The sequence below is a fragment of the Bos indicus x Bos taurus genome, chromosome 13 (genome assembly GCF_003369695.1).
Source record: "Bos indicus x Bos taurus breed Angus x Brahman F1 hybrid chromosome 13, Bos_hybrid_MaternalHap_v2.0, whole genome shotgun sequence".
Lineage (NCBI taxonomy): Eukaryota > Metazoa > Chordata > Mammalia > Artiodactyla > Bovidae > Bos > Bos indicus x Bos taurus.
Window position 1 is genome coordinate 40336346 of NC_040088.1, and position 26871 is coordinate 40363216.

The 26871-nt window shown below is 40.2% G+C and overlaps 1 protein-coding gene and 1 non-coding gene across 7 annotated transcripts in view; both read left to right on the forward strand.

The window, feature by feature from the left end:
* The first annotated feature begins 1408 nt into the window (after window positions 1–1408).
* TASOR2 (transcription activation suppressor family member 2) overlaps window positions 1409–26871 on the forward strand; it is a 67049-nt gene continuing 41586 nt past the window's right edge. For 3 of the 6 annotated variants that reach the window (XM_027559528.1, XM_027559532.1, XM_027559533.1), the window contains exons 1-5: window positions 2993–3078; window positions 5058–5183; window positions 8221–8394; window positions 19500–19633; window positions 26654–26799. In XM_027559528.1, coding sequence (XP_027415329.1) covers window positions 8372–8394; window positions 19500–19633; window positions 26654–26799 — 303 coding nt within the window. In that variant the 5' untranslated portion in view covers window positions 2993–3078; window positions 5058–5183; window positions 8221–8371. Of the gene's footprint in view, window positions 3079–5057; window positions 5184–8220; window positions 8395–10521; window positions 10542–19499; window positions 19634–26653; window positions 26800–26871 lie in introns of those variants that run through there. The other 3 variants (XM_027559529.1, XM_027559530.1, XM_027559531.1) reach the window with 3 other exon arrangements.
* LOC113903805 lies at window positions 12919–13047 on the forward strand. Its single transcript, XR_003514336.1, has one exon. It is a non-coding gene; the product is annotated as a small nucleolar RNA SNORA31 (small nucleolar RNA).

Sequence of the window (26871 nt, forward strand, 5' to 3'; positions counted from 1 at the left end):
TTTTGTGTGTGTGCTCAGCTGTGTCCAACTCTTCGTGACCCCATGGACTGTAGTCCACAAGGCTCCTCTGTCCATGGGATTTCCCAGGCAAGAATACTGGAGTGGGTTGCCATTTTCTCCTCCAGGGTACCTTCCTCACCAACCCAGGGATTGAACCCATATCTCCTGCATCTCCTGCACTGGCAGGCAGATTCTTTACTACTGTGCTACCTGGAAAGCTTGGGCTGTCTAGTTCAGTTCAGTCACTCAGTTGTGTCCAACTCTTTGTGACTCCATGGACTGCAGCACCTCCCTGTCTATCACCAACTCCCAGAGCTTGTTCAAACTCACATCCATCCAGTCAGTGATGCCATCCAACCATCTCATCCTCTGTTACCCCCTTCTCCTCCTGCCTTCAGTCTTTCCCAGCATCAGGGTCTCTTCCGATGAGTCAGTTCTTCGCGTCAGGAGGTCAAAGTTTTGCAGTTTCAGCTTTAGCATCAGTCTTTCCAATGAATATTCAGGATTGATTTCCTTTCGGATGGACTGGTTTGATCTCCTTGCAGTCCAAGGGACTCTAAAGAGTCTTCTCCAACACCACAGTTCAAAAGCATGTGGGATGTCTATGGTTATGATAATTAAGATGGGTTTGGCCTACAGGTTGAATTCACATCTGCTCCATAAGTGCTTGTTCTGAGTGCCCAGAATGAAGGGGTAACAGCAGCAAGAGACTTCAATCTCCTCGTGTGCATCACCTACACTCAGGAGCCAAATCAAACTATGCAAGCACACTTAAGACTCCTGCATATGTCATGTCTGCTGATATCCTATCAATCAAATGAATCCATATGACCAAGAACAATATAAATGGGTAGAAAAGTAAACCTTACCAACAGTAGAAGAGGGAAGGGGCAAGTATCTGCTGAAGCAAAAATCCAAATTATCATGTCCAGCATCTCCAGCATGTTATATACCTAGGATAAACGAGGCCCATGTGTACAAAGAGACATGAATAAGAAAGTTCAAGCAGTACTATTTGTAATAGCCAAGAAATGGAAACAATGAAAACATGTATCTACATATCAAAGAAAATGTACTACATCCAGACCTACGTATATAGCAATGAAAACGAAAAATTGTGTACACAAAAACGTAAGTTCTACCATATTACTCCAAAGAAACCAGGCACTAAACCATTCAATTTATATAAAATTCAAACCACAAGCAAAACTAAATGATAAAGTTTAGGGGTTGCATATTTACGCAGTGAATCTACTAACAAGGGAAAGAAGAGATTACCATGGAAATTAGATTGCTTGTTAGGTTTGCTGGTAGGTAAAGGGAGTGGGTATTGATCAGAGATATCACAAGAGGGAGCTCCTGGGGTTTTGGCAGTGTTCTATTTCTTGACCAGAGTGGTGGTTTCATGAACATTTGCTTTGTGATAAACCAGTGAATTGTACATACTGATTTTGTATACTTTGAAAATATCAGTTATATTTGATTGCTTCTACAGCCAACTTTCCTCAGTTCTTGAACATAATTTCACTTTTAGGGTTTTTGTACTTGCTTTGTATTCTGCTTAGAAAGTTCTTCCTCCACATCTTCCAAAAATTGATTTGGTCTGTTTTCATTATTGAGGTTTGACCCCAAATGTCCCTTATACAGTGAAATGTTGAAGCTCTCCCTCTTCTGCCCCAGCCTCCAGCCTCCAACCCTACCCTCAGTATTTCTGGCTTGTTTTCACAGCAGTATTAGTAAACGAAATTCTGTTCTTGGGATGGAAGTGGTTTACTTGTTACTGTTTGTCATTCACCTCTAGAATAAGCACCACAATGTGCAAGGTCCTTGCCTAGCTTACTTACCTAGATGACAACTGTAATCTTAGCGCCTAATTTAGCAGCCGGCCACAGTGAACAATTTAAAAGGTGCTATTGAATGAGTGAGTCATTCCATTCCCACCACGAGGTCCAGTGCCTGGTTCACGGTTAAGTGTGTGCAGCACTTAGTATGTCTCATTGGTAGAAGAACGCTATTTGTTGCCCCTTAACTCTGCATTGATTTATAAACTTTCAGAGGTTCTTTCCCTGAGAACTAGCACATAAAGAACTATTCCACGGAGCAACGTTTTTTAAACTGCAACAAAGGTGTGATTTCGTAAACGTCAATTCAGGGTAAGACAAAACAACAGTCGGTGCGGCAGCTGCAGCGGGAGATTAAAGGAGGTAAAGACTCCCAACCTTGAGGCGAACAAACACCCCACAACGCGTGCAGGGCCATCGACACAAGAATTCCGCGGCTCCCCTTACGCGCCTTCCGCTTCCGGTGACGCGCCCACCTCGCAAGATGCCTCGCCACGCCGCTGCACCCGCCAGAATCCGTCATCCAATCCCGGGCCGTGCTGAGGCCTCGCGCCTGCTCAGAGGAGAGTGGCGAGCGCCGCGTGGACGCCGGCCGCAATCTGCGCCTGCGCGTCGGCTTCTCCTCAGCGATTGGCTCCTGCCCCCCCTAGGGGGCAGCCACAGTTCAGTTTTCACTTTCTGTCCCCCCACATCACCTCTTCCTGTGGGCGTGGGGTTTTACTTCCGGGTTCCAGCGTCCGTCACTGGGAAAGTCGACATGTTCCCTCAGGGAGTGGGGCGCCTCGGAGTCCGTGCCTTCTTTTGACCCTCTGGGGACAGGGACGACTCTTGGCTGACCAGCGCCGAGGAGCCTGCAGGCTCCAAACCTGGAACGCCCAGTCCGCGTCCCTCCCGCCGGCGCGTCGCGGCCGACCCGCGACGCCCGGGCGGCGCTCCTGACAGGGGCGGAGAAGCGGGACGGGCTGCGACGTGGAGGGTCCCGCGCGCAGCTGACGAGCCTTTGCTGACGCGGGCCGCGTGGAAACCGGGAGGAGGGGAGTCCGAGCCAGGGGCGGCGGACGGCTCCCCAGCCCGGGAGGCGGCCTGAGCCCCGCTCGGTCTCAGGGTCCGACGAGATCTGCCACTCGTGGCCGGGAGAGGAGGCAGCGCGCGTGGAGGCGCGGACAGCATCTCAGCATGAGGAGGAAACTGAACTCTGAGGTCAGATCTGCCAGGGCGGCGGCGGCGCAGAGAACAGGTGAGGCCGCCCGTCGTGGACGCCCGCCCAGGGGGACGCGGCAGGTGCGGGTCCTTCGGGGCTGAGTTGCGTGGCGTGGCCGCTCGGGTCGTGGAGGTATATGCAGTAAGAGAGCTCGCCGTTGTCGCGTTCTGTTTTGTTCTTTTGGAAAATTAAACTGCTGTCCACTTTGCATGCTTCTCGCGGCTGCTGGGTTGACACACGCCTTCTTGCCTTGTTGGCGTTCCTCCGGGTGAGCGGGGCGCCGAGCGGTGGTTTCAGAGTCGCTTTTGTTGGGCTGCCTCTGCGCGGACTCCCGGCCGCCGACACTCGGGTCTCCACCTGTCTCCAGGCGCTCGGCGTCCTCCTGGAGTGTGGCGCTTCAGACTTCCTCCCGCCCCTCTAGGAGGCGTTGTCTCTGGCGGCTTCGGCGCCTCCTCGGAGTTGCCTGTCAGAGGACCGCGGCATCCTCACGGACGCCGTGAGAGCCCTGAGTGGAGGCGTTGATCTTCTGGCCGGGACTGGCTGGGAAGCACTTTCCTCAGGAACCCTGGTGAAGTCCGCTCCCCTGCTTCCTTTCTGTGGACCGTTGGTGGCCCTGTGTGACCTCTTCTTTTTAAGGTAGACGTAAAAGAAGGAAGAGGTCTTTCTCCAGGGAGGCCCCTTTGGCTGAAAACTGAAGTATCGCGTCACCGTAGGTTGGTCCATGCAACCCAGCAGTTTGAAGGTGGCACCAAGCAGTATTTGTGGGGGACGTGGCATGCCGTGCCAAGTCGCTTCAGTCGTGTCCGACTTTGTGCGACCCCGTGGACTGTAGCCCGCCAGGCTCCCCTGTCCATGGATTCTCCAGGCAAGAATCCTGGAGTGGGTTGTGGGGAAGATCCTTCGAAAAGCCTCATTTCACTTAATCACCACTTGTCTATTTGAAATCTAAAAATTTAAACGCACCTCTCTTACCCTTTTTGTCCTTCAAAGGGAGAACGTTTAAGGTTTTTCAGAATATATTCTAGATTTAAGGGTTGCTCTAGCATATGGTGTTAGTTGCAGTAACGTTGGTGATCCAAAGGCCCGTGGTGTTCCCCTTCACTTTAGAAAGGGATAGGGGTGTAAATAGGATATTTAATATTATGGGCTTTGAGATTGGTAGTAAGCCTACTCAGGAGGTTCATAACAAAGCTACTATTCCTTAACAGTATAAGAATACTTTTTTGTTGAAAAAGATGCTTTCTATAATAGAACCAGATAGCTCTATATATATGTTCAGTACATCAGTAAATAACTAACCCAGTTTGGAGAAAGCTGTGTTTGTTCACAACTGTTTTGAGGAAGATAAAGAATAGTATTTGAAATTTTGTGTTTTAAGAACTATATCAGGGGCATCTCTTGTAACCCAGAAGTAGTTGCTTAAACGATTTAAAATCTACAAAGTGTCTAAAAGTTTGCCTGAGACGTAGGGTTTGTTAAACAAATGCAATGTGGTATATCTATTTATCATTCGATAGATACGGTATCTATTTATCCAGTAAGTCTTTCATTCCTCTATTGATGCACATTTATTTTCAAGCTTTCCCTATAACTTAAATGCTGCAGTTATAAGCACTGCTTCATGTGCTCATCAAAGTATTTTTATGAATCATAGAATTGATTCCTTCTGAGGATGATAGATAATAATGCTATTAAATTGCCCTCAAATGATTGTACCCTTTTATATTCACTCTCTCAAAAGATGTGTTTTATCTCCCCACTAGCCAGATGGTAATATTTTACTAACTTTCTAATACTTGAAAATAACATCTCATTTAAGTGTTTATCTTCCTTAGGTAATAAGAATATTAAATATTTTGGGGCAACAAACATCCTTTGCTGTTTTAAGTTCTGACTTTCTTATTTGACCCGTTTATCTGTTACTGCAGTGTTTTAATTACTGTAGCTTTAAGATATATTTTGGTACTTCCTTTTGAAGAAAAGCTTTGGGCTCTTCTTTTGCATTTTTCTTCCAGATGAAATTTAGAACCATCTTTTCAAGTTCTAGAAAATCTGGTTGTGATATTGTTTGTGATTGCATTGAATTTGTAGATAAATTTGAGAAGAGACATTCTTTTGAGTTTTTCCTTCTAGGATAATAGGTATGTCTCCTCATTTCTTCTATTAAATTTTTTTGTAATTAAATATGCATTTTTATGTACTGTTAAAAAGAAAAGTGTATCTGTATATTCTGCTTGATAGAACATCACAAGTACTTGGAAGCTTTTGATGTGTGCCTTTCCCCAGAAACAGGATTCTCTGCCCCCATGACCATGGTCATCCTGAATTTGGTGTTAATTATTCCCTTGCATTTCTTTACAGTTTTAGCAACTGTGTATGTATTTTTTCCCAACATATTGTTTACTTTCACATGTTTTTGAACTTTAAGTAGAATCATATTGCATATTCTTTTGTTAAGCATTATGTTTCTGAGATTCATCCCTGAAGTGTATATACCTATAGTTCAGTTCAGAAACTTTAGAACTCCTTTACAAGTATTGAAAGTATTGAATACCTCAGAGATCTTTTGCTTATGTGGATTAAATCATATTAGATATTAAAATTAACCAATTTTAAATATAGACATTGGTACATTTGCTTATGCCAATAAGCATATGGTATATTGATAGCTCTAAAAAATAGTAATAATAATAATAGTAAATCTTAGACAACATTTTTAATGAAAAATAATTTTTCCAAAATAAGTTAGTGGCAAGAGTGGCATTGTTTTACAGTTTTCCCAAATATCTTTCATGACCAGAATCTCATGTTTGCTTCTACATTCAATCTCTTGCAATATATTGTTTTGGTTGAAGTAGATGCAGAAAATCCGGCCTCACTGAACTGTATATTGAGAAGAAGGAGGAATATGTTGATAATCTTTTAAATAGTTATATTATTCTTTCAGTTCAGTTCAGTTCAGTCGCTCAGTCGTGTCCGATTCTTTGCAACCCCATGAACTGCAACATACAAGGCCTCCCTGTCCATCACCAACTTCCGGAGTTTACCCAAACTCATGTCCATCGAGTCAGTGATGCCATCCAACCATCTCATATTATTATTTAATACTCATCAAATCCTAACAGTTTCTGAAAGGTTAGCCACAGTGTAGAATTTGAAATCAAATAACTTCTCAAACTCTGTGACAGTAAAACCTGTTAGTCTAGCTTGCATTTTAAAGGGATGTTTTACCCATTCATTGGTCGTGTAAAAGATATTAGTTCACTGAATTATGTAGGTTTCCCAAATGATGACACATTTCAATATAGAATATCAAAAAAAGCACCTACATTATCATCACTCCTACATTATCCATCACATCACAGTTTGGGAATCACTCCTGTGATTCATTCACTTTTGTTAAAGTATAATACTCTATCCTAATAATATAATATATGTTTATCCATTTTATTTTTTATGAACATACTGGTTAGTTCCACCTCTGGGCTACAATAATTAGTGGTACCATAAACATTCTTGGTCATTTTTTCAGGTGCATATATACAGTAGTGTGATTTAGGCATATTAGTAGTGGAATTGCTAGATCCGTTGGGAGGATATGTGCAAGTTCAATTTCATTAGATAGACTTTTCCTAAATGATGACTCTCATTTATACTCCACCATGAATGAAACCTCCCTTTGCTCTCCAGGCTCTCTACATCTGGCATTGTGCAGCATTTTAAAATTTTGCTGGTCTCGTGGAGGGAAATGATTTATTACTATAGTTTTAAACTGCATTTCTCTGATTACTTCTGACATTGCATATATCTATTCCCAATTCCCCGCCTCCCTCTCTGATAATTCATCTTGCCTGTAGTTTTTCAGTTATATTAGCCTTTTCTGGAATCCTTTTATGGCTTTGTGATTATCTCTATCATATATTTTTATTTTCCATTTTTTCATTTATTAAACTATTTTGAGGTAACTGTAGATTTGTAAACACAGGTATTTCAGACATGTTTCTTTTAAAGAGCATCTGTTGGAATTTTAATGCAATTTTAAAACATTTTTAGCTGAGATACACAGTTTATTTATATTTGCTTAGTTGCCCTTTGTTCTAGTTGTCCTGACTGTTTTATATTTCTTTTTTCTCTGTTTTTGTTATTTTTTAAAATAATTATTTAATATCTTTTACCATTTAATTATTTAATATCTTTTACCACTTAATTTTTCCGATATACTAATTTGGAAGTTTTATACTTTTTTTATTGTTATCCTAGAAATATGCATCCCTGGCTTTTCAAAATCTACAAGTGACCAATATCTTTACCTTCCTGTTAGATAATACAAGAATCTTAGAAGTTTAACTTAATTCAACCCCTCATGACTTACATGTTTTTATCATGTAGTTTTATTTTTTAAAAAATATTACCAGGGACTTCCCTGGAAGTCCATTGGTTAAGACTTCATGCTCCCAATATAGGATGCATGGGTTGAATCCCTGCTTAGGGAACTAAGATCCCATATGCCATGCAATATAGCCAAAAAATAAATAAATAAAATAAAAAATATTCTCACCAGACAGAAGAGGACCCATTTAGAATTATTGTTGTGTTTTGCAGGCAGTGCATTTTTGCTACTTTCTCTATTATTCATTGATTATTTTATCTTTTAGACCATCCATCTAGGGCCTTTTCCTTCTGCTTAAACTATTTGCTTTAGAATAACTTACTAAAAGTCTGTTGATGATAAACTTTTTCAGTTTGTGTTTACCTGAAAATGTCTTTGTTTTACCATCATTTAAGATGTCTTTGCTGAATAAAGCTGTTTAGGTTGGCAGTTTTCTTTTAGCGCTTTAAAGATCTCATTTCTCTGTTTTTTGGTTTCATTTATTGCTATTGAAAAGTCAGCTGTCAGTCTCTTAGTTGCTTTTCTCGGACTACTTTGACATTTATCTCTTTGTTTTTTAGCTTTCTGCTGTTTCATTGTATTTTTATCTTGTTTGGACTTATTTGCCTTTCTTAAGTTTGTATTGGAGGTGTTTTGAAATATGTTTATTGGCTTTATAATTTCTAGATTGTGGGTTTCCATTTTTATATTCTATTGATATATTTATCTAATGTATAAATAAACGTTTTATAACTTTCATAGTAATTTTCTCCTGGCCTTTTACTTCTTTTTCCCTTTGTTTTCCACAGTTTCCCCAACAGACTGCATTGCCACTCGTGGATTTTTGTTAATCTGAATAGTGAAAAGTGAACTTGACAATGAAACTCGGAAACTGGTCTTTGGAGAGGAGTAGGACTGGAACTACTCTTTCCGTTTTTTCATCATAATTGGTTTATTCGGATGTTTCTTCCATTTAGACCAATGTTAGTAAATTATATTTTCATGATTTTCAAATTTAGTGGTGTAAATAAGCATGTGATAATTTATAATTTTAGACATTTCCCCTATGTTTGTGGCTAGCCTCCTTTTGTTGTTGTTTTTTTTTTTTTTCTTTTCATTGATTGTATTTGCTAAAAGTTGTCTGTTCCAAAAGAGTCAGCTTTTGGGTTTTATTGATTAACTCAGTTGGCCTTTTGTTTCTAAAATTTGGTTTCTCTTTTTTTGTTTACAAATTTTATAAGAAGTGTCTGGTGCATACTTTGTTTTCTCTTAATGAGATTCTTTAATGAGATTTTTAACACTTAATTGAGTAACTAAATCCCTTGGTAATATTCAATGTTGAAGACTCTGCCTTCCCTGGTGTGGTGAGATAGACCCTATTTAGAACCCTTTGGGTATACCTGTTCCCTAGTTAAGAGAAAGAATATTCACGACCCCAACTCCTGAGACCTGTTTAGACCAGTTAAAGCACCTGCTCAACTCTCTGGTTATCCCCTACTTCTCTGTGAGCCATCAATAGTGAATAGTCCTGTTCTTTGCCCAGGGCATTTTTATGTGATTTATCTAGGGGCCGTGGCAATTAAGGAAGGAAAAATCAAAACATTGTTATGGCAAAATTAAGTATCACTTTCCCTTTTGTTAGAAGTAATAATCAAATAATCCAAAGCGGGTCTTAAAATGTCATTGACTCCAAAAGAAATTTATTCTTCGGATTTTCTTGTCAGGACAAAACTACTTAACAGTATCCTTGTAGTAAATACAGTAATGAGTTTAATGCAGTCATTTCATTGCAGATGATAGCTTAATACTGAAGCACAAATTTAGCCTAATTTGATGAACCAGAACAAAGATCAGTTTCCTTTATACAGATGTCTGAAAATGGCACCATATAAATTTTGAAGTGATTCCAATAAAAAGTGCATAATCTTGACTATGGAAAAGTGTTCTCCAAAGAATCTGTTGACTTTACATAGCATAGCAAGGAAGAGAAAATTTGAAAAATATAAGATTATAAGTATATGTGTGATACACAGAAAGCTTTTTTTATTGTAGGATTCAATTTTGAAAATGTTAAACTAATCTTCAAAAATTGAATATTAAGTCTAAAAGTAAGTCAGTTAAATGAAAATATCATATTGCCAGGCCATAACTCATTTTTTGCAATGGGAGTAATTTAAGTTTTTTTTTTTTTACAAAGAAGGCACTTGCATATACTAAATGCCCAAAGTTATTTTGCTATTTTACATAGTAATTAATCTACATAATTCCTTATGAATTTAAGTAACTTGCTTTGTGAGCTAAGGTTTCCCTGTATGCTATTTGTACAGTACCATAGCAGCAATGATTCTCTAGGAGCTCTTGGTTAGTTTTTCCTCTAGCAAATGCAGATATGGTCCGGGAAATGCATATGGTTGTGTTAGATTACTTGGTTAAAACATGAGCCAGAAGTAAAAGATGTCCTTAGACCAGGCCAGACACTTGACACACACATACACCAATTTTACTTTTAGTCCATGTTGTTCGGGCTTAGTGGGAGGGACAAGCACCCCCAATCCCGACCCTGGGTGCTGGAATCAGCATCTCCTGGGCATATATGGAGTATCCATAAACCATATCCAGTAGACCGTTTATTTTTATCGACTACGCAACAAAGCCCAGTGAAACCATAATCAGGGAGTTTACGTAGGCAGTAACGGGAAAGCTTTATAGCAGCGATGGGTTAAAATAACTTGGGGTCACTGTAGTGAAAAGATGTGGATTTCGGGTTAGGTCTGCGATCTGCAGTCCTGAATAGTTACTGAATAACCTGTGAGCGAGACACCTTCGAGGAAGTTAAAGCTTGGAGCGATCATTGTAAAATGACACTAAAACTGTCCACCTAGGAGTCCTGGGAGACGTCAGACAGAGGACCGAGGGAGCCCTGCTTACTTGTCCGCACTCGGCCCCGACCGCAACTCCCACCCGCTCCGCGGAGGCCTGTGCGGGTGTGGGCTGGCGGTTCCGCCCCGCGGGGTTGACTTTTAAAGGCGCGGAGCGGTGCGCGCCGCCCACCACACTGGCTTTCGCTGGCGGGAGCGGGCAGGCGGAGCCGGCGGGGCGGAGGGAAGCCCCCTCCCCCACGCATCATGAGGTGAGGAGGAGGGGTCGACGCCCACCTGGCTGGTGAACTGCCTGCCTGCGGTGCCTAGCGGACTGGCAGAAGGGTCACTCTAGGTGTCCCACTCTCGGGGGGCTTCAGGGAGTGAAGCTTTGGTGGTGCCGCCGAGGTGCTAGGGCTCAGGGGCTCAGTCTGTTCAACTCTTTGCCACCCCCGTGGACTGTAGCCCGCCAGGCTCGTGTGTCCATGGGATTCTCCAGGCAAGAATACTGGAGTGGATTGCTATCTCCCTCCTCCAGGGGCTCTTCCCGACTCAGGGATCGAACCCACGTGTCCTGCGTTGGCAGGCACGTGGATTCTTTACCACTGAGCCATCTGGGAAGTCAGGTTTATGGAGCATCTTTGCTGTAACTGGTGGAATTCTGCCGGCATGGTAAAGGGGAGACCCTTGCCAAGCTGCTGTAGAAGATGGCAGCACTCCTCACATCTCGTGTGTGTGTGTGTGTGTGTGTGTGTAGACATGTAGTATTTTAGGGCGTCCTTTGAACTGCATCCTTTAAAGCAGTGATACCAAATAATAGCAAGAATACCTTGGTTTTTATTCTTTATCTGCATGATTATCTTGACGTTAGAAAACATTTAAACTTTTGTGCATGGCAGACTTTTTTATATATTTTAAGATTGTTATGAAAATCATATGTTTCTCATTCTATAGTATTTTCTGTTTTATATACAGGAGCTTTGTCTTATGGGTGTCTTACTGTTTGGGCTTCTGGGAAATGCTATTTCCATTTGTTTGCTTTGTCTTCATTTTTTAAAACTAATTTGCTACTACTTAGAGCAATGGGAGTTCTTTTTCTTCCAAAATGAAAATAGCTTTATTTCCCCAGATTATATTTATGCTTACATAAAATTTCAGGTAATACATGAAGCTGTAAAAAAAAAGAAAGAAACAAAAATTAGCTGTATTTGATGCACTCAAAGTTGACTTGGTAGAGTATTGGGTACCATGGTCCAGGAGCTCTCCTGGGTACTGGGGGACTTTGTGAGCAAGACAGTATCTACCTGTGTGCGCCTTACATTCCCCACTCATTGGAAAAGACCCTGATACTGGGAGGGATTGGGGGCAGGAGGAGAAGGGGACGACAGAGGATGAGATGGCTGGATGGCATTGGACGTGAGTTTGAGTGAACTCCAGGAGTTGGTGATGGACAGGGAGGCCTTGCGTGCTGCAATTCATGGGGTCACAAAGAGTCGGACACGACTGAGTGACTGAACTGAACTGATGCAGTAACTTCCTTTAGACACACTGACTTATGGCTCTCCACCTTCATTCCATGCTCCAGCAGCCCCTTGTGATAATTTTAACTTATTAGTGTGGTTTGTCATACACTTCAAGAATGTACCCTAAATAACCTCTGTTGTTATTCTAGTTCCTCATGGATTCTCTTTGCCAGTACTATATTTTAGGATTTTAGTATTCATAAGAGGAATGCAAGGAAGTAGAGGAAAAGAATAGAATGGGAAAGACAGAGATCTCTTCAAAAAAATTAGAGATACCAAGGGAACATTGGAGAAGGAAATGGCAACCTACTCCAGTATTCTTGCCTGGAAAATCTCATGGACAGAGGAGCCTGGCAGGCTATGGTCTATGGGATCACAAGAGTAGGACACGACTTAGCAACTAAACCACCACCACCAAGGCAACATTTCATGCAAGGATGGGCATGATAAAGTACAGAGTTGGTAAGGACCTAACAGAGGCAGAAGCGATTAAGAGAAGTAGCAAGAATACACAGGAGAACTGTACAAAAAATGTCTGAATGACCCAAATAAACATGATGGTGTGGCCACTCACCTAGAGTCAGACATCCTAGAGTGTGAAGTCAAGTGGGCCTTAGGAAGCATCACTATGAACAAAGCTAGTGGAGGTGATGGAATACCACCTGAGCTATTTCAAATCCTTAAAGATGATGCTGTTAAAGTGCTGTACTCAGCAGTGTCAGCAAATTTGAAAAACTCACCAGTGGCCACAGGACCAGAAAAGGTCAGTTTTCCTTCCACTCCCAAAGAAGGGCAGTGCCAAAGATTATGTTCAAACTACTGGATGATTGCACTCATTTCACATGCTAATAAGGTTATGCTCAAAATCCTGAAGCTAGGCTTCAGCAGTCCATGAACTGAGAACTTCCAGATGTATGAGCTGGGTTTAGAAAGACAGAGGAATCAGACCAAATTGCCAGCATCCATTGGATCATAGAAAAGCAAGGGAATTCCAAAAAACATCTGCTTTTCTACTTCATTGACTATGGAAAAGCCTTTGACTATGTGGATCACAACAAACTGGAAAATTATTAAAGAGATGGGAATACCAAACCACCTTACCTGTCTCCTTAGAAACCTGGATGTGATGCATCTATTTGACAGACCTGAAGCAGTTACTGTCTGCTAAGGTTTACACTACAGATGCAAGAAAAACATCCTCGCGCTTTCTGCCTGTCTGATTGTGGCAGCCCAGATTGAATGGGGGAACACAGGGAAAAAAAAAAAAAAAAGAAACCTGGATGTGGATCAGAAAGAAACAGTTAGAACCTTACATGGAACAACAGACTGGTTCAAAATTGGGAAAAGAGGATGTCAAGGCTGTATATTGTCACCCTGCTTATTTAATCTATATGCAGGGTGAAAGTGTTAGTTGCTCAGTCGTGTCCAACTCTTTTTAACCCCATGGACTATAGCCCACCAGGTTCTTCTGTCCGTGGAATTCTGGATGCAGGAATACTGGAGTGGGTTGCCATTTCCTACTCCAAGGGATCTTCCCATCCCAGGGATTAAACACAGCTCTCCTGCATTGCAGGCAGATTCTTTATCGTCTGAGTCATGAGGAAAGACCTAGTGCTCATGATATGCAGGGTACATCATGCAAAATGCCAGGCTGGATGAATCCCAAGCTGGAATCAAGATTGCCAGGAGAAATATCAACAGCCTCAGATATGCAGATGACACCACCCTTATGGCAGAAAGTGAAGAGGAACTAAAGAGCCTCTGGATGAGGGTGAAAGAGGAGAGTGAAGAAGCTGGCTTAAAACTCAACATTGAAAAAACTAAGATCATGGTATCCAGTCCCATCACTTCATGGCAAATGGATAGGGAAAAAGTTTGAAACAGTGACAGATTTTATTTTCTTGGGCTTCAGAATCACTGTGGACAGTGACTGTACCCATGAAATTAAAAGATACCTGCTCCTTGGAAGGAAAGCTGTGACAAACCTAGACAGCAGGTTAAAAAGCGGAGACATACATTACTTTGCTGACAAAGGTTCATCTAGTCAAAGCTATGATTTTTCCAGTAGTCATGTATGGATGTGAGAGTTGGACTGTAAAGAAAACTTAGTGCTGAAGAATTGATACTTTTGAACTGTGGTACTGGAGAAGACTCTTAAGAGTCCCTTGGACTGCAAGGAGTCAATCCTAAAGGAAATTAACCCTAAATCATCATTGGAAGGACTGATGCTGAAGCTGAAGCTCCAATACTTTGGCCACCTGATGCAAAGCGCCACTCATTGAAAAAGACCCTGATGCTGGGGAAGTGATGAAAGTGAAAGTGACATCACTCAGTTGTGTCCAGCTCTTTGCGACCCCATGGACTGTAGCCTACCACGCTCCTCCGTCCATGGGATTTTCCAGGCAAGAGTACTGGAGTGGGTTGCCATTTTCTTCTCCAGAGGATCTTCCCGACCCAGGGATTGAACCCGGGTCTTCTGCATTGTAGGCATACACTTTAACATCTGAGCTACCAGGGAAGTCCACGATCCTGGAAAAGATTGAAGGCAAAAGGAGAAGAGGGCAGCAGAAGTTGAGATGGTTAGATGGTATCACTGACTCAGTAGACATGAGTTTGAGCAAATCCTGGGAGACAGTGAAGGTCAGGGAAGACATGGGGTCACACAAAGTTGGACACAACTTAGTGACTGAACAACAACAATTCATAAGAGCTAGATCTGTAGTTTCCTTTCTTATGTATTTTCTTTGTCAGATTTTAGTGTTTGCTTTATAAAAACAAATTGGGAAGCTGTGCTCCTTTTTCTGGATTTTAGAACAGATTAAATTGCATAAGTATAATTTTTCCTTTCAGTTATCAAATGCATATTTACTAAACACCCACTATGTGCCAGGCATTGGGCTGATGCTGGATAATCAGAAGTAAATAAAACAGACATGATTCCTGTCCTCATAGGGCTTGATTTATTAGGGTAGTAGACATTGGTGAAATAATTATGATTATGTAATTATAAACTATGATAAGTACTCTGGGGGGAAAAATAGAGTTCTTTAAAATAATAGCATTGATGATCTACTTTGTTCTTTTCATATATTTGAGTAAATGGTTATTGAGTTCATAGGCACTAAAAATTCTTTTAAATTAATATTTGTTGAAGATTTGATATGTAATTAGGTCTGTGGTAAATACTTAAATAAAATGAGGTCTTCATAATTATAAAAGTGGAAATAAAAATAATGGTAGTAGTAGCTACTATGATAGATGGTATATTGCAAATTTTTATTGAGACATATTAAGTAGACACTTCAGTTACATGACATGTCCAATTGTTCACTCCTCTGGAAATCCCACTAAGATTATAGTAAAAGAATAAAGATAAAAATCCACAAAGATCAAGAGAATGAGGAAGGAGAAGATAAATGAAATCAGTATTTGGGAAACTAGAAAGAAGATGTTGTTTAGTCTCTCAGTAGTGTCCAACTGTTTTGCAGCCCCATGACTGTAACCCACCACGTACCCCTGTCCATGGGATTTCCTAGACAAGAATATTGGAGTGAGTTGCCATTTCCTCCTCCAGGGGATATTCCTGACCCAGGGATGGAACCTATATCTCCTGCATTGCAGGCAGATTCTTTACCACTAAGCCACTTTCTGTGGGGAAGCTCATGGAAAGAAGGTAGTTAAGTACTAAATGATTTAGTGGATTAGACAGTGCTGAAGAGAATAAGCTAACAAGAGAAGCAAGCTGATTTCCTTCACAGAATCTGGGAAAGGATCAGGATGTAGAGGTACCAAGCTTTTCTCAAGGTAGAAATACCGGTGGAATAGAAATAGAAGTCATTGATCTTCTTCACTCCACACACCCAGATAGCCACCTTCCTTCTACCCTGACAGAAGATTGAAGGTTTATAGTCAGGAGACATGAACTAGGCAGGCTCTAGACAACTGAGGTTGGGGTGAAGATCCTAAATAAAGATGAGGATTAAGTGAAAGTTAGCATGTGGAATGGTGAAACCAGAGCTGTCTTTTTTTGTGTGGTTCTCAGAACTAGTAGTCAAGCTTTTGTGTGTTAAAGTGTGTTAATTGCTCAGTCATGTCAGACTCTTTGTGACCCCATAGACTGTTGCCCACCAGGCTTCTCTGTCCATGGGATTCTCTAGGCAAGAATACTGGAGTGTGTAGCCGTTTCCTTCTCCAGGGAATCTTCCCTACCCAGGGATCAAACCCGGGTCTCCTGCATTTCCAGCAGATTCTTTACCACATGAGCCACTTATGCTTCCCCTCAACAGGGTATTAAAGGATTCTTTTCTGGGGAAACTTATCAATCCACAACAAAATATTTAACAGATAGGACTTTTTGAGTTCACTTGATTAAATCAGCAGCTGCATCACCATCAGATCTCCTGGAAGAATGACGGCTGCTGGTCAGGAAGTGGTGCTCATGCGTTAGACTTTCAGTCAGCTTTAAGTGCCTCACAGTTAAACGTAAACAGACAGCCAAGGATCACCAGTCATTTGCTGGAAGTCTGTAACACAGAAGAGACCAAGCAGGAATAAACAAGTAGAAAATAAAAGGAGCTTGATAGAAATTAGATTTACTGCAGGTAACAGAGGAGAAACTTTAACAAAATGAAACAGTAGTATCTTTAAAGAGAAAAAAGAAGATATAACTTACATGAAAGAAGAGATTCTATTTTTTAAAAGAGGAATTATTCAGAAAACAGGAAGAGATTAGATAATAAAGCTGAAGAACTCTCCTAAAAACGGCCACACCGATTAGAATCTGCAACAAGATACAGTGGATACATAATGATACAAACAGCCACTGTTACTGAGATGGGATGTGTCCTGAAATGTTTCAGAGGGGCACTGATACTTGAAATCTGAGCAAGTATTCAAATGACAAGGAAGCCAAAAAAGGGGGAGTACTAGTATATACATTTTCAAGGCAATATAAGTAGGAGCAAATGCAGAGATAGAAGTATGATACACATGAGAAACTGCAAGCAGTTCATTATTTGGGAAATTCAATATGCCTTACAAAAAAATAACATGTATAGTTATATATACCTTTTTTCAAAAAGGATTTGTGGTGGAGTTGTGTGGATTTATTTAAAATTCTTTAGAAAAGTAGCAGTATTGATGGTATCCATTTATTATTTATGTCAAGAGGAGAATTAAATTGTGGGTCAGGAAACCAGGATTCTAGTGCAGACCTACCACTGACTTTTTCTAAGACCTTAATGTGATGATGTCAATGACCGCCTTCCAATAATTATCTCCCCTTTTCTTACCTTCCCCCAGATCACAATTTTGCCTAGATTTGGGGGGAATCTCGTGCTTCACGAGTGGCATGGGAGGATGAGAGTGGTGTGGCTATGTGAATATTACTCTAAGCTAATTACAGTAATTCTACTCTCCTTGGTTCGTGGCTGTTTTAGTAAAAACATGTGACTCAGTTCTGGCCAGTGAGGTGAGAATGGCCACCTGCAGAGAGAATTCTGGGAAAGTTTTCTCACAAAGGACAAAGGAAAAGATGCTCTCTCTCTGCCTTCATCTTAATCTAACTCTGAAGATGTGTTTGAGTCCAGTGTAGTGATGCAACAGAGCAGTTTTCAGTCTTAAGGGTTCCCTCCTTTGCTCCTTCATCCAAGGATTGTTTTTAAAAATATGGTGCCTTTATTGCTACTCCTCTTGTAACTTGCAAGTGTAATCTGGCTTGGGAGGGTTTTGACTTCCTTTGAGGTGGAAGAGATTTCCAACTCAACTGGTTTCCTCTTTGAGACCACTGTCACCAGAAGACACAACCCTTGCCTCCCAGAATTCACTCTAGGAATATTTTGTGAGCACATTATAAGATCCCTGGGCTTCACAGACACTTTCACTGTAAACGCTTTTTCAATGAGACGGTTTCACTTGTCTCATGAAATCCAAGGTATAGCATAGTACTAGATACATAATAGTCAGCACTAACAGTTTCATTTAATAAAGGTTGAATCATATACTACACAATTGCACTCATCTCCCACGCTAGTAAAGTAATGCTCAAAATTTTCCAAGCCAGGCTTCAGCAATATGTGAACCATGAACTTACACATGTTCAAACCGGTTTTAGAAAAGGCAGAGGAACCAGAGATCAAATTGCCAGCATCTGCTGGATCATCGAAAAAGCAAGAGAGTTCCAGAAAAACATCTATTTCTGTTTTATTGACTATGCCAAAGCCTTTAACTGTGTGGATCACAATAAACTGGAAAATTCTGAAAGAGATGGGAATATCAGACCACCTGTCCTGCCTCTTGAGAAACCTATATGCAGGTCAGGCAGCAACAATTAGAACTGGACATGGAACAACAGACCGGTTCCAAATAGGAAAAGGAGTATGTCAAGGCTGTATATTGTCACCCTCCTTATTTAGCTTATATGCAGAGTACATCATGAGAAATGCTGGGCTGGAAGAAGCACAAGCTAGAATCAAGATTGCCGGGAGAAATATCAATAACCTCAGATATGCAGATGACACCACCCTTATGGCAGAAAGTGAAGAGGAACTAAAAAGCCTCTTGCTGAAAGTGAAGGAAGAGAGTGAAAAAGTTGACTTAAAGCTCAACATTCAGAAAACTAAGATCATGGCAACTGGTCCCATCACTTCATGGGAAATAGATGGGGAAAAAGTGGAAATAGTGTCAGACTTTATTTTGGGGGGCTCCAAAATCACTGCAGATGGTGATTGCAGCCATGAAATTAAAAGACTCTTACTCCTTGGAAGGAAACTTATGACCAACCTAGATAGCATATTCACAAGCAGAGACATTACTTTGCCAACAAAGGTCTGTCTAGTCAAGGCTATGGTTTTTCCTGTGGTCATGTATGGATGTGAGAGTTGGACTGTGAAGAAAGCTGAGTGCCGAACAATTGATGCTTTTGAACTGTGGTGCTGGAAAATTCTCTTACGAGTCCCTTGGACTGCAAGGAGATCCAACCAGTCCATCCTAAAGGAGATCAGTCCTGGGTATTCATTGGAAGGACTGATGCTGAGGCTGAAACGCCAATACTTGGGCCACTTCATGTGAAGAGTTGACTCATTGGAAAAGACTCTGATGCTGGAAGGGATTGGGGGCAGGAGGAGAAGGGGACGACAGAGGATAAGATGGCTGGATGGCATCACCGACTTGATGCACATGAGTTTGAGTGAACTCCAGGAGTTGGTGATGGACAGGGAGGCCTGGCGTGCTGTGATTCATGGGGTCGCAAAGAGTTGGACACAACTGAGCGACTGAACTGAACTGAATTTAGGGGTAGAGAGAGGTTTTATTTGTCTTCTGTTTGATTTTATTATTTCCAATCAGTAGAACATGAGTGTGGTTCTATAATCTGTTTACTTTGAGAGGCTTTTTTCCTCATCTAAGACTGTACCACCCTGATCTCATCTGAAAGGTTTTTTTCAATAAGGCAAAAGTGATTTCTATTTATTTCTGTGAAGAAAATTTCCTTTAGAAATTAAAGGATTGGAGAAACAACATTTCAGTTTATGTGGGTTATTACTTCTTATAGAGCAAATCAGTAGAGCTTTAGCCTTTAGCTCTGGAGACTTGACAAAGTAAATATTACAAAATTGTACCTAATGCTCAGTAAACATTTATTTATATAGTAGATATGCCCAAAATAGAACTACTCACTTTATGATTTAATTTTCTCTTTTTTTGTTTTAGCATTTATGACATTAACAGAGAACAGGAGTATGTCAAGAATTCTGGGGGTATACTTGGTGAAAATGAATTAAGACCACCCTCCCAGCTGCATCCCCTCTTAGAGAAGACTGAGACAGGGTTCATATCAGAAAAGAGTGGGTATTAAACAAATGGACTAAGTTATTGCTGATGAATCCAGAGTTGAACAATGCAGTTTTTAAAATTTTAATTTAGATCATGTAAATGCAAAGACTTTAAAAAAAATTATAATTTCCAGTAGCTGCAAAATTTTTTAAATTATTAGTCCAAAATTGATAGGTAATTAAGTTTTCAAATTGCATCAGAAAATGTATCTGTTCAAGAGAAATTGTCACTCTCTGTATTTCTTTGAAATTATTTATTTTACTTGATTTTAAGTTGAGATATGTTAAATAGTAGAAGTAATACATGCTTATATAAGAAAAATCTAAATTGTAGTAACATATGTAAGGTAAAAGTACAAGGTCTCCTTTTTGTCAGCTCCCCAGTCACCATTGGCATAAACACTGTTAATAACTGTTGGATTTCCTCTCTCTTTCTAGATCTTTTTCTGTATACTTTCAAACACATAATTTTTTTTACCAAAATAACATTATATAATGCATTTATTCCCTCAGTAGTATACAGTAGATATCTCTGTACATTAGTATATACAGATTTACTTTGTTTTTATTTAATAGCTGCAAGGTGTTTCCCTGTTGACGGCAGTTTAGGTTATCTCCAAGGCTTCCCTGGTGGCTCAATTGGTAAAGAATCTGCCTGTAATATGGGATACCTTGGTTTGATCCCCAGGTTGGGAAGATCCCCTGAAGAAGGGAATGGTTACCCACTCCAGTATTCTGGCCTGGAGAATTCCATGGACTGTATAGTCCATGGAGTCGCAAAGAGTCCAACAGGACTGAGCGACTTTCACTTTCACTTAGGTTATCTCCATTGTTTTTCGTGTTACAGGTGCTGGTGTGTGGAACATCCTTGTACGTATCACCGCTGCACTTTGCTAATATTTTTGAGGAATAGATACCCAGGAATGAAATGGTTATTTAGTATGCCCATTTAAGTTTTTGTTACTTCTGACAAATTGTGTTCTGCACAAGTTGTATTTATCTTAAACTGGCAGTCCTTTGATATCTTAAAGGTATCAAAGATACCTTTTCAGATTAGGTGATTAAGGACTTGGCTGTTCCTTCAACAACTATCAAATAACCTACTTAGAGGAGATAAACTATATAGGCATCTAGAGTGGAAATGCTGTTGCTTAATCACAGGCAGGATATGTCCAGGGGAGTTGTAGAAGTGGTTAGTTTCTGTTAGAATTATTGTGACACCTAAGGTGTTGCCATTTGTTCATCTCATTATTTGCTTACAGACCAGATGCTTATAAAATGGAAAACAGATGCTTGTGACATAGCATGAGAAATTGGTTTATAATTTCCTTGTCTCTCTTATTAGAAGTTAGAGAAAGAAATGTCCCTCATGTCAAGTCACTCAGTATCCCTGATGGAGTTTGAGATAGGGGAGATGATTCAGGGCACTGTGAGCAGAGTCCAACTTCTCGTGTCAAGCTTGACCTAACTTTTAAGATAAAATCCACAAATAGCAGAGCTGCTGCTGCTGTTAAGGCATTTTAGTCGTGTCTGACTCTGTGCGACCCCATAGACGGCAGCCTACCAGGCTCCCCTGTCCCTGGGATTCTCCAGGCAAGAACACTAGAGTGGGTTGCCATTTCCTTCTCCAGTGCATGAAAGTGAAAAGTGAAAGTGAAGTCGTGAAGTTGTGCAGTCGTGTCTGACTCTTAGTGACCCCATGGACTGCAGCCTAACAGGCTCCTCCGTCCATGGGATTTTCCAGGCAAGAGAAATGTACCCAAAGCCAGGTGCTACAGTAAAGAGCATTAACTCAGTTTTTACAGCCATTTCAATTGAACTTAAATTTTTTCCATGTGCACTCTGTTTGTCACTTAAGTCTTAGGGGACACTCTTTATACTTTACAATCAGATATTTTTCAAGTTACCCTCTTAGATGTTGTTTAAATTTCTTTGTGGAATAGCCCCCTCTTCTTTCTCTTAATATTCTGATATTCTTGAATGGTTTAAATAAAGCATGTGTATTGCTCAGCAAAAAAGATAAAACTATCCTTTTATTTAGTGCTCCTTGTTTTGTACACTTGTTAGGTGATTAAATGAGAGTGCGTTGTGTGGGCAGAGACTTCTCAATAAACATTCTCATTTATCTCCTTACATAAAGAGCAGGAAACGTACTTTTTTGAGAGTATAATTGAGGTTATTTATTATGAAATCATAAAAGATTCAGGATTTACCATGGTTTTCCATTAAGTTTTCTTTTGATATGCTTTTCCTTCTGTCAACTGTAAAATTATTACTTTTATAACGTATGGCTATTGAGTGCTAACCTAAAAGGGGAAGCATTTTTAGCTGTAAATAGTCTTAGAAATTACAATATGAAAGTACAAAATAAGTGATTTACTTTACTTGTTCTGCCTTGTTTATTTTAAATCATTACCATTAGTCATAGTTTTATTGGGAACTGTTTTCCCCACACTGCGTTAGACAGGTTTTTGGTTTTTTTTTTTTAATTGCATTATTTCTCCCATGTTTCAGTTTATTATTGTGCATTGACACTCAAAATTGGGGAAATATGTAGTTTTTACTACTTCTGAAATTTAAAATCTGTGCCTATCTGTTAACATTGTGTACAATTTAAGATAGTTGGTAATCATAGTTTGTTCATTTCCAGAACTACAAGAACTTTTTTAAGCAAAATCTTTCACAGATATGGAGCCTAAGAGTATACTTAGATTTTTAAAATATAGTCTTTTTAAAAATATTAAATATTAATACTGGGTTCCAAAAATTATGATTTTTAAGGGAATCTTGATTTTCATTTGAGCTAGCAATACAGATTATTTGTAAAATGAACTTGCAAGTGCGTAGGCTTCCCAGTTTGTTTTGACTTATTAGCTGAACAAAGTCAATAACTTTGAAAAAGTTAAATTTCAATAAATTTGAAAAAGCCAAATTTTTAATTACTGTCATTGGTGTTTTGCTATTTGAAGGACTTTAGAATATCTTTTTTTTTTTTTTTTTTTAATAGCATTGGTATATTGATCCAGTATTCTTGCCTGGAGAATTCCATGGACAGAGGAGCCTGGCAGGCTACAGTCCATGGGGTCACAAAGCAAGTTGGACACGACTGAGTGACTTTCACTTTCACTTCATTATATTAATATTGAAAGAGAGAAGATGAAACTGAGGAAAAATAAAAATAAATGTTTCATCTTTTTCTTCCTTCCTTGCTATTTATAATCTTTTATTTTTTGATTCTAGGAAGTTTTGTTACTAAAAGCATTTTCAAATTACCTTGTGAATTAAAGTGTTAGGACAGTTTAGTACAAATTAATTTTCCTGAAATGTTTGTTTTAATTTCTGTAATAGTTTAGGGTTTTTTTTTAAATCTGTTATTCATAAATTAATTTTATTTGAAAAGCTTATATTCTTTTCAGCTTATGAATTTTAATGTAATTGGCTGAGTTCTGATAAAAGTAGGAAAACCATATTAACATACTTAATTATACTATAAGGTCAAAACTTCCAGTGTTATATACATTACTGTGTTCTCTTTAGAAGTAATCTGTGTGTATCCTTTTCCCCACCTTGGTTAAAGAGAATAGAGGATCCAAATAAAAAGGAGTAAACAAAGCAAATAGTTAAATGTTATGAGACTTCATTAGTCTTAGTTCTCGCTGAGTGAGGATGCGTAAAAAGGACAAAGGCCCAACCAAGAAAATTGCTTGATTGGGTCATTAATTCTCAACTATAGGAAACATGGCTTTCATAGGAGAGGTAGCCTAGCATCTCTCAGATGGTACATGGGTATGGTTTGAAAAAAGCACTTTCAAAAAAAGTAATAAATTTTTATTTTCATAAAATGATGATTTTGTAATATAATCCGTAAGAAGTAAAGTTCAGTAGACATTTCCAGGCTGATGAGGAAGGCTCAGAGAAAAACAATTTCTGATGTGTTTGCTGAGTGTGCAGTTCAGTTCAGTTGCTCAGTCATGTCTGATTCTTTGTGACCCCATGGACTGCAGCACGCCAGGCCTCCCTGTCCAACACCAACTCTCCCAGAGTTTTACTCAAATTCATGTCCATTGAATCGGTGATGGCATCCAGCCATCTTATCCTCTGTCATCCCCTTCTCTTCTTGCCTTCAATCTTTCCCAGGATCAGAGTCTTTTCAAATGAGTCAGCTCTTCGCATCAGGTGGCCAAAGTATTGGAGTTGCAGCTTCAGCATCAGTCCTTCCAGTGAATATTCAGGACTGATTTCCTTTAGGATAGACTTGTTGGATCTCCTTGCTGTTCAAGGGACTCTCAGGAGTCTTCTCCAGCACCACAGTTCGAAAGCATCAATTGTTCTGTGCTCAGCTTTCTTTGTAATCCAACTCTCATAGCCATACATGACTACTGGAAAAACCATAGCCTTGACTAGACGGACCTTTCTTGGCAAAGTAATGTCTCTGCTTTTTAATATACTGTCTAGTTTGGTCATAACTTTTCTTCCAAGGAGCAAGCATCTTTTAATTTCATGGCTGCAGTCACCATCTGCAGTGATTTTGGAGCCCCAAAAAATAAAGTCTGTCACTGTTTCCACTGTTTACTCATCTATTTGCCATAAAGTGATGGGATTGGATTCTGTGATTTTAGTTTTCTGAATGTCGAGTTTTAAGCCAACTTTTTCACTCTCTTTTACTTTCATCAAGAGGCTCTTTAGTTCTTTGCTTTCTGCCATAAGTGTGGTATCATCTGTGTATCTGAGGTTATTGATATTTCTCCAGCAATCTTGATTCCAGCTTGTGCTTCATCCAGTCCAGCATTTCTCATGATGTGCTCTGCATATAAGTTAAATAAGCAGGGTGACAGTATACAGCCTTGACATACTCTTTTCCCAATTTGGAACCAGTCTGTTGTTCCTTGTTCAGTTCTATCTGTTGCTTCTTGACCTGCATACAGATTTCTCAGAAGGCAGGTCAGATGGTCTGGTATTCTCATCTCTCGAAGAATTTTCCACAGTTTATGGTGGTCCACACAGTCAAAGGCTTTGGAGTAGTCAATAAAGCAGAAGTAGATGTTTTTCTGAACTCTCTTGCTTTTTCCATGATCCAGCAGATGTTGGCAATTTGATCTCTGGTTCCTCTGCCTTTTCTAAATCCAGGTTGAACATCTGGAAGTTCACAGTTCACATTCTGTTGAAGCCTGGCTTGGAGAATTTTGAGCATTGCTTTACTAGTGTGTGAGATGAGTGCAGTTGTGCGGTAGTTTGAGCATTCTTTGGGATTGCCTTTCTTTGGGATTGGAATGAAAACTGACCTTTTCCAGTCCTGTGGCCACTGCTGAGTTTTTTAAATTTGCTGGCATATTGAGTGCAGCACTTTCACAGCATCATCTTTTAGGATTTGAAATAGCTCAGTTGGAATTCCTTCACCTCCACTAGCTTTCTTCGTAGTGATGCTTCCTAAGGCCCACTTGACTTCACATTCCAGGATGTCTGGCTCTAGGTGAGTGATCATGCCATTGTGATTATCTGGGTCATGAAGATCTTTTTTGTATAGTTCTTCTGTGTATTCTTGCCACCTCTTAATACCTCCTGCTTCTGTCATGTTCATACCATTTTTGTACTTTATTGCGCCCATCTTTGCATGAAATGTTCCCTTGGTGTCTCTAATTTTCTTGAAGAGATCTCTAGTCTTTTCCATTCTATTGTTTTCCTCTATTTCTTTGCATTAATCTCTGAGGAAGCCTTTCTTATCTCTCCTTGCTATTCTCTGGAACTCTGCATTCAGATGGGTATATCTTTCTTTTTCTCCTTTGCCTTTTGCTTCTCTTCTTTTCATAGCTATTTGTAAGGCCTCCTCAGACAACCATTTTGCCTTTTTGCATTTCTTTTTCTTGGGGATCGTCTTGATCCCTGCCTTCTATACAGTGTCACGAACCTCTGTCCATAGTTCTTCAGGCACTCTATCAGATCTGATCCCTTGAATCTATTTGTCACTTCCACTGTATACTCATAAGGGATTTGATTTAGGTCAGACCTGAATGGTCTAGTGGTTTTTCCCTACTTTTCTCAATTTAAGTCTGAATTTGGCAATAAGGAGTTCATGATCTGAGCCACAGTCAGCTCCCGGTCTTGTTTTTGCTGACTGTATAGCTTCTCCATCTTTGGCTGCAAAGAATATAATCAATCTGATTTTGATATTGACCATCTGGTGATGTCCATGTGTAGAGTCTTCTCTTGTGTTGTTGGAAGAGGGTGTTTGCTATGACCTGTGTGTTCTCTTGGCAAAACTCTTTATAGCCTTTGCTCCCTTCATTCTGTACTCCAGGGTCAAGTGAGTATGCAGTAGTAGCCCCTTTCCATGGAACCTCACAGACTTCTCTGTAGATTTGGTGAGCCACTGGGAAGGTTAAGTTTATCAAAATGTGGCCTGCTGCTGCTGCAAAGTCGCTTCAGTTGTGTCTGAGTCTGTGTGACCCCATAGATGGCAGCCCACCAGGCTCCTCTGTCCCTGGGATTCTCCAGGCAAGAACACTGGAGTGAGTGGCCATTTCCTTCTCCAGTGCATGAAAGTGAAAAGTGAAAGTGAAGTCTCTCAGTCTCATCCAACTCCTAGTAACCCCATGGACTGCAGCCTACCAGCCTCTTCCGTCCATGGGATTTTCCAGGCAAGAGTACTGGAGTGGGCTGCCACTGACTTCTCCAAAATGTGGCCTAGATTTACAAAAACTTAGGAACAAGAAGCATTGATCTAAGCAGTCGCTGACCTCCAGCTTGACACTATAGATGCATCTGCTTTTACAGCCTTGATTACAGCACCCAGCTTTAAACCTAAAGGGATTTACTCTTGCATTAAAAGTAATTCGTCCATTGTTATAATCCATTTAGGTTATTTTCATCGAGTATGAGGTCTTTGAAGATAGTCCAGATATGGTGGCCAGAACATAATGGAAATGTCTTTGTTATGCAGGAAGGAAATGAATGACTTGGTCAGTGATATTTAGTGTGCCACTTTCCCCAGCCTTTGGTTATCTTAAACAGTTGCATTATTTTTGTGTTTTACAGTTTTTGAGACAGTATCCTTGAGTTCAGACTCTCTCTTCCAGAGGACAGTTTCAATTCTCCATACTTCTTACTTGGACTCTGCATCTGAGCATGGTTTTCAGTACAGTCAAGTGACTTTGGTGAAAAATGACATTTTCTTAAATGAGGTGAGGTGCTTGGTACACACTGTGTCTGTGGTTAGTTTTATTTTAGTTTTAAAGAAATAGACCTATCATTTT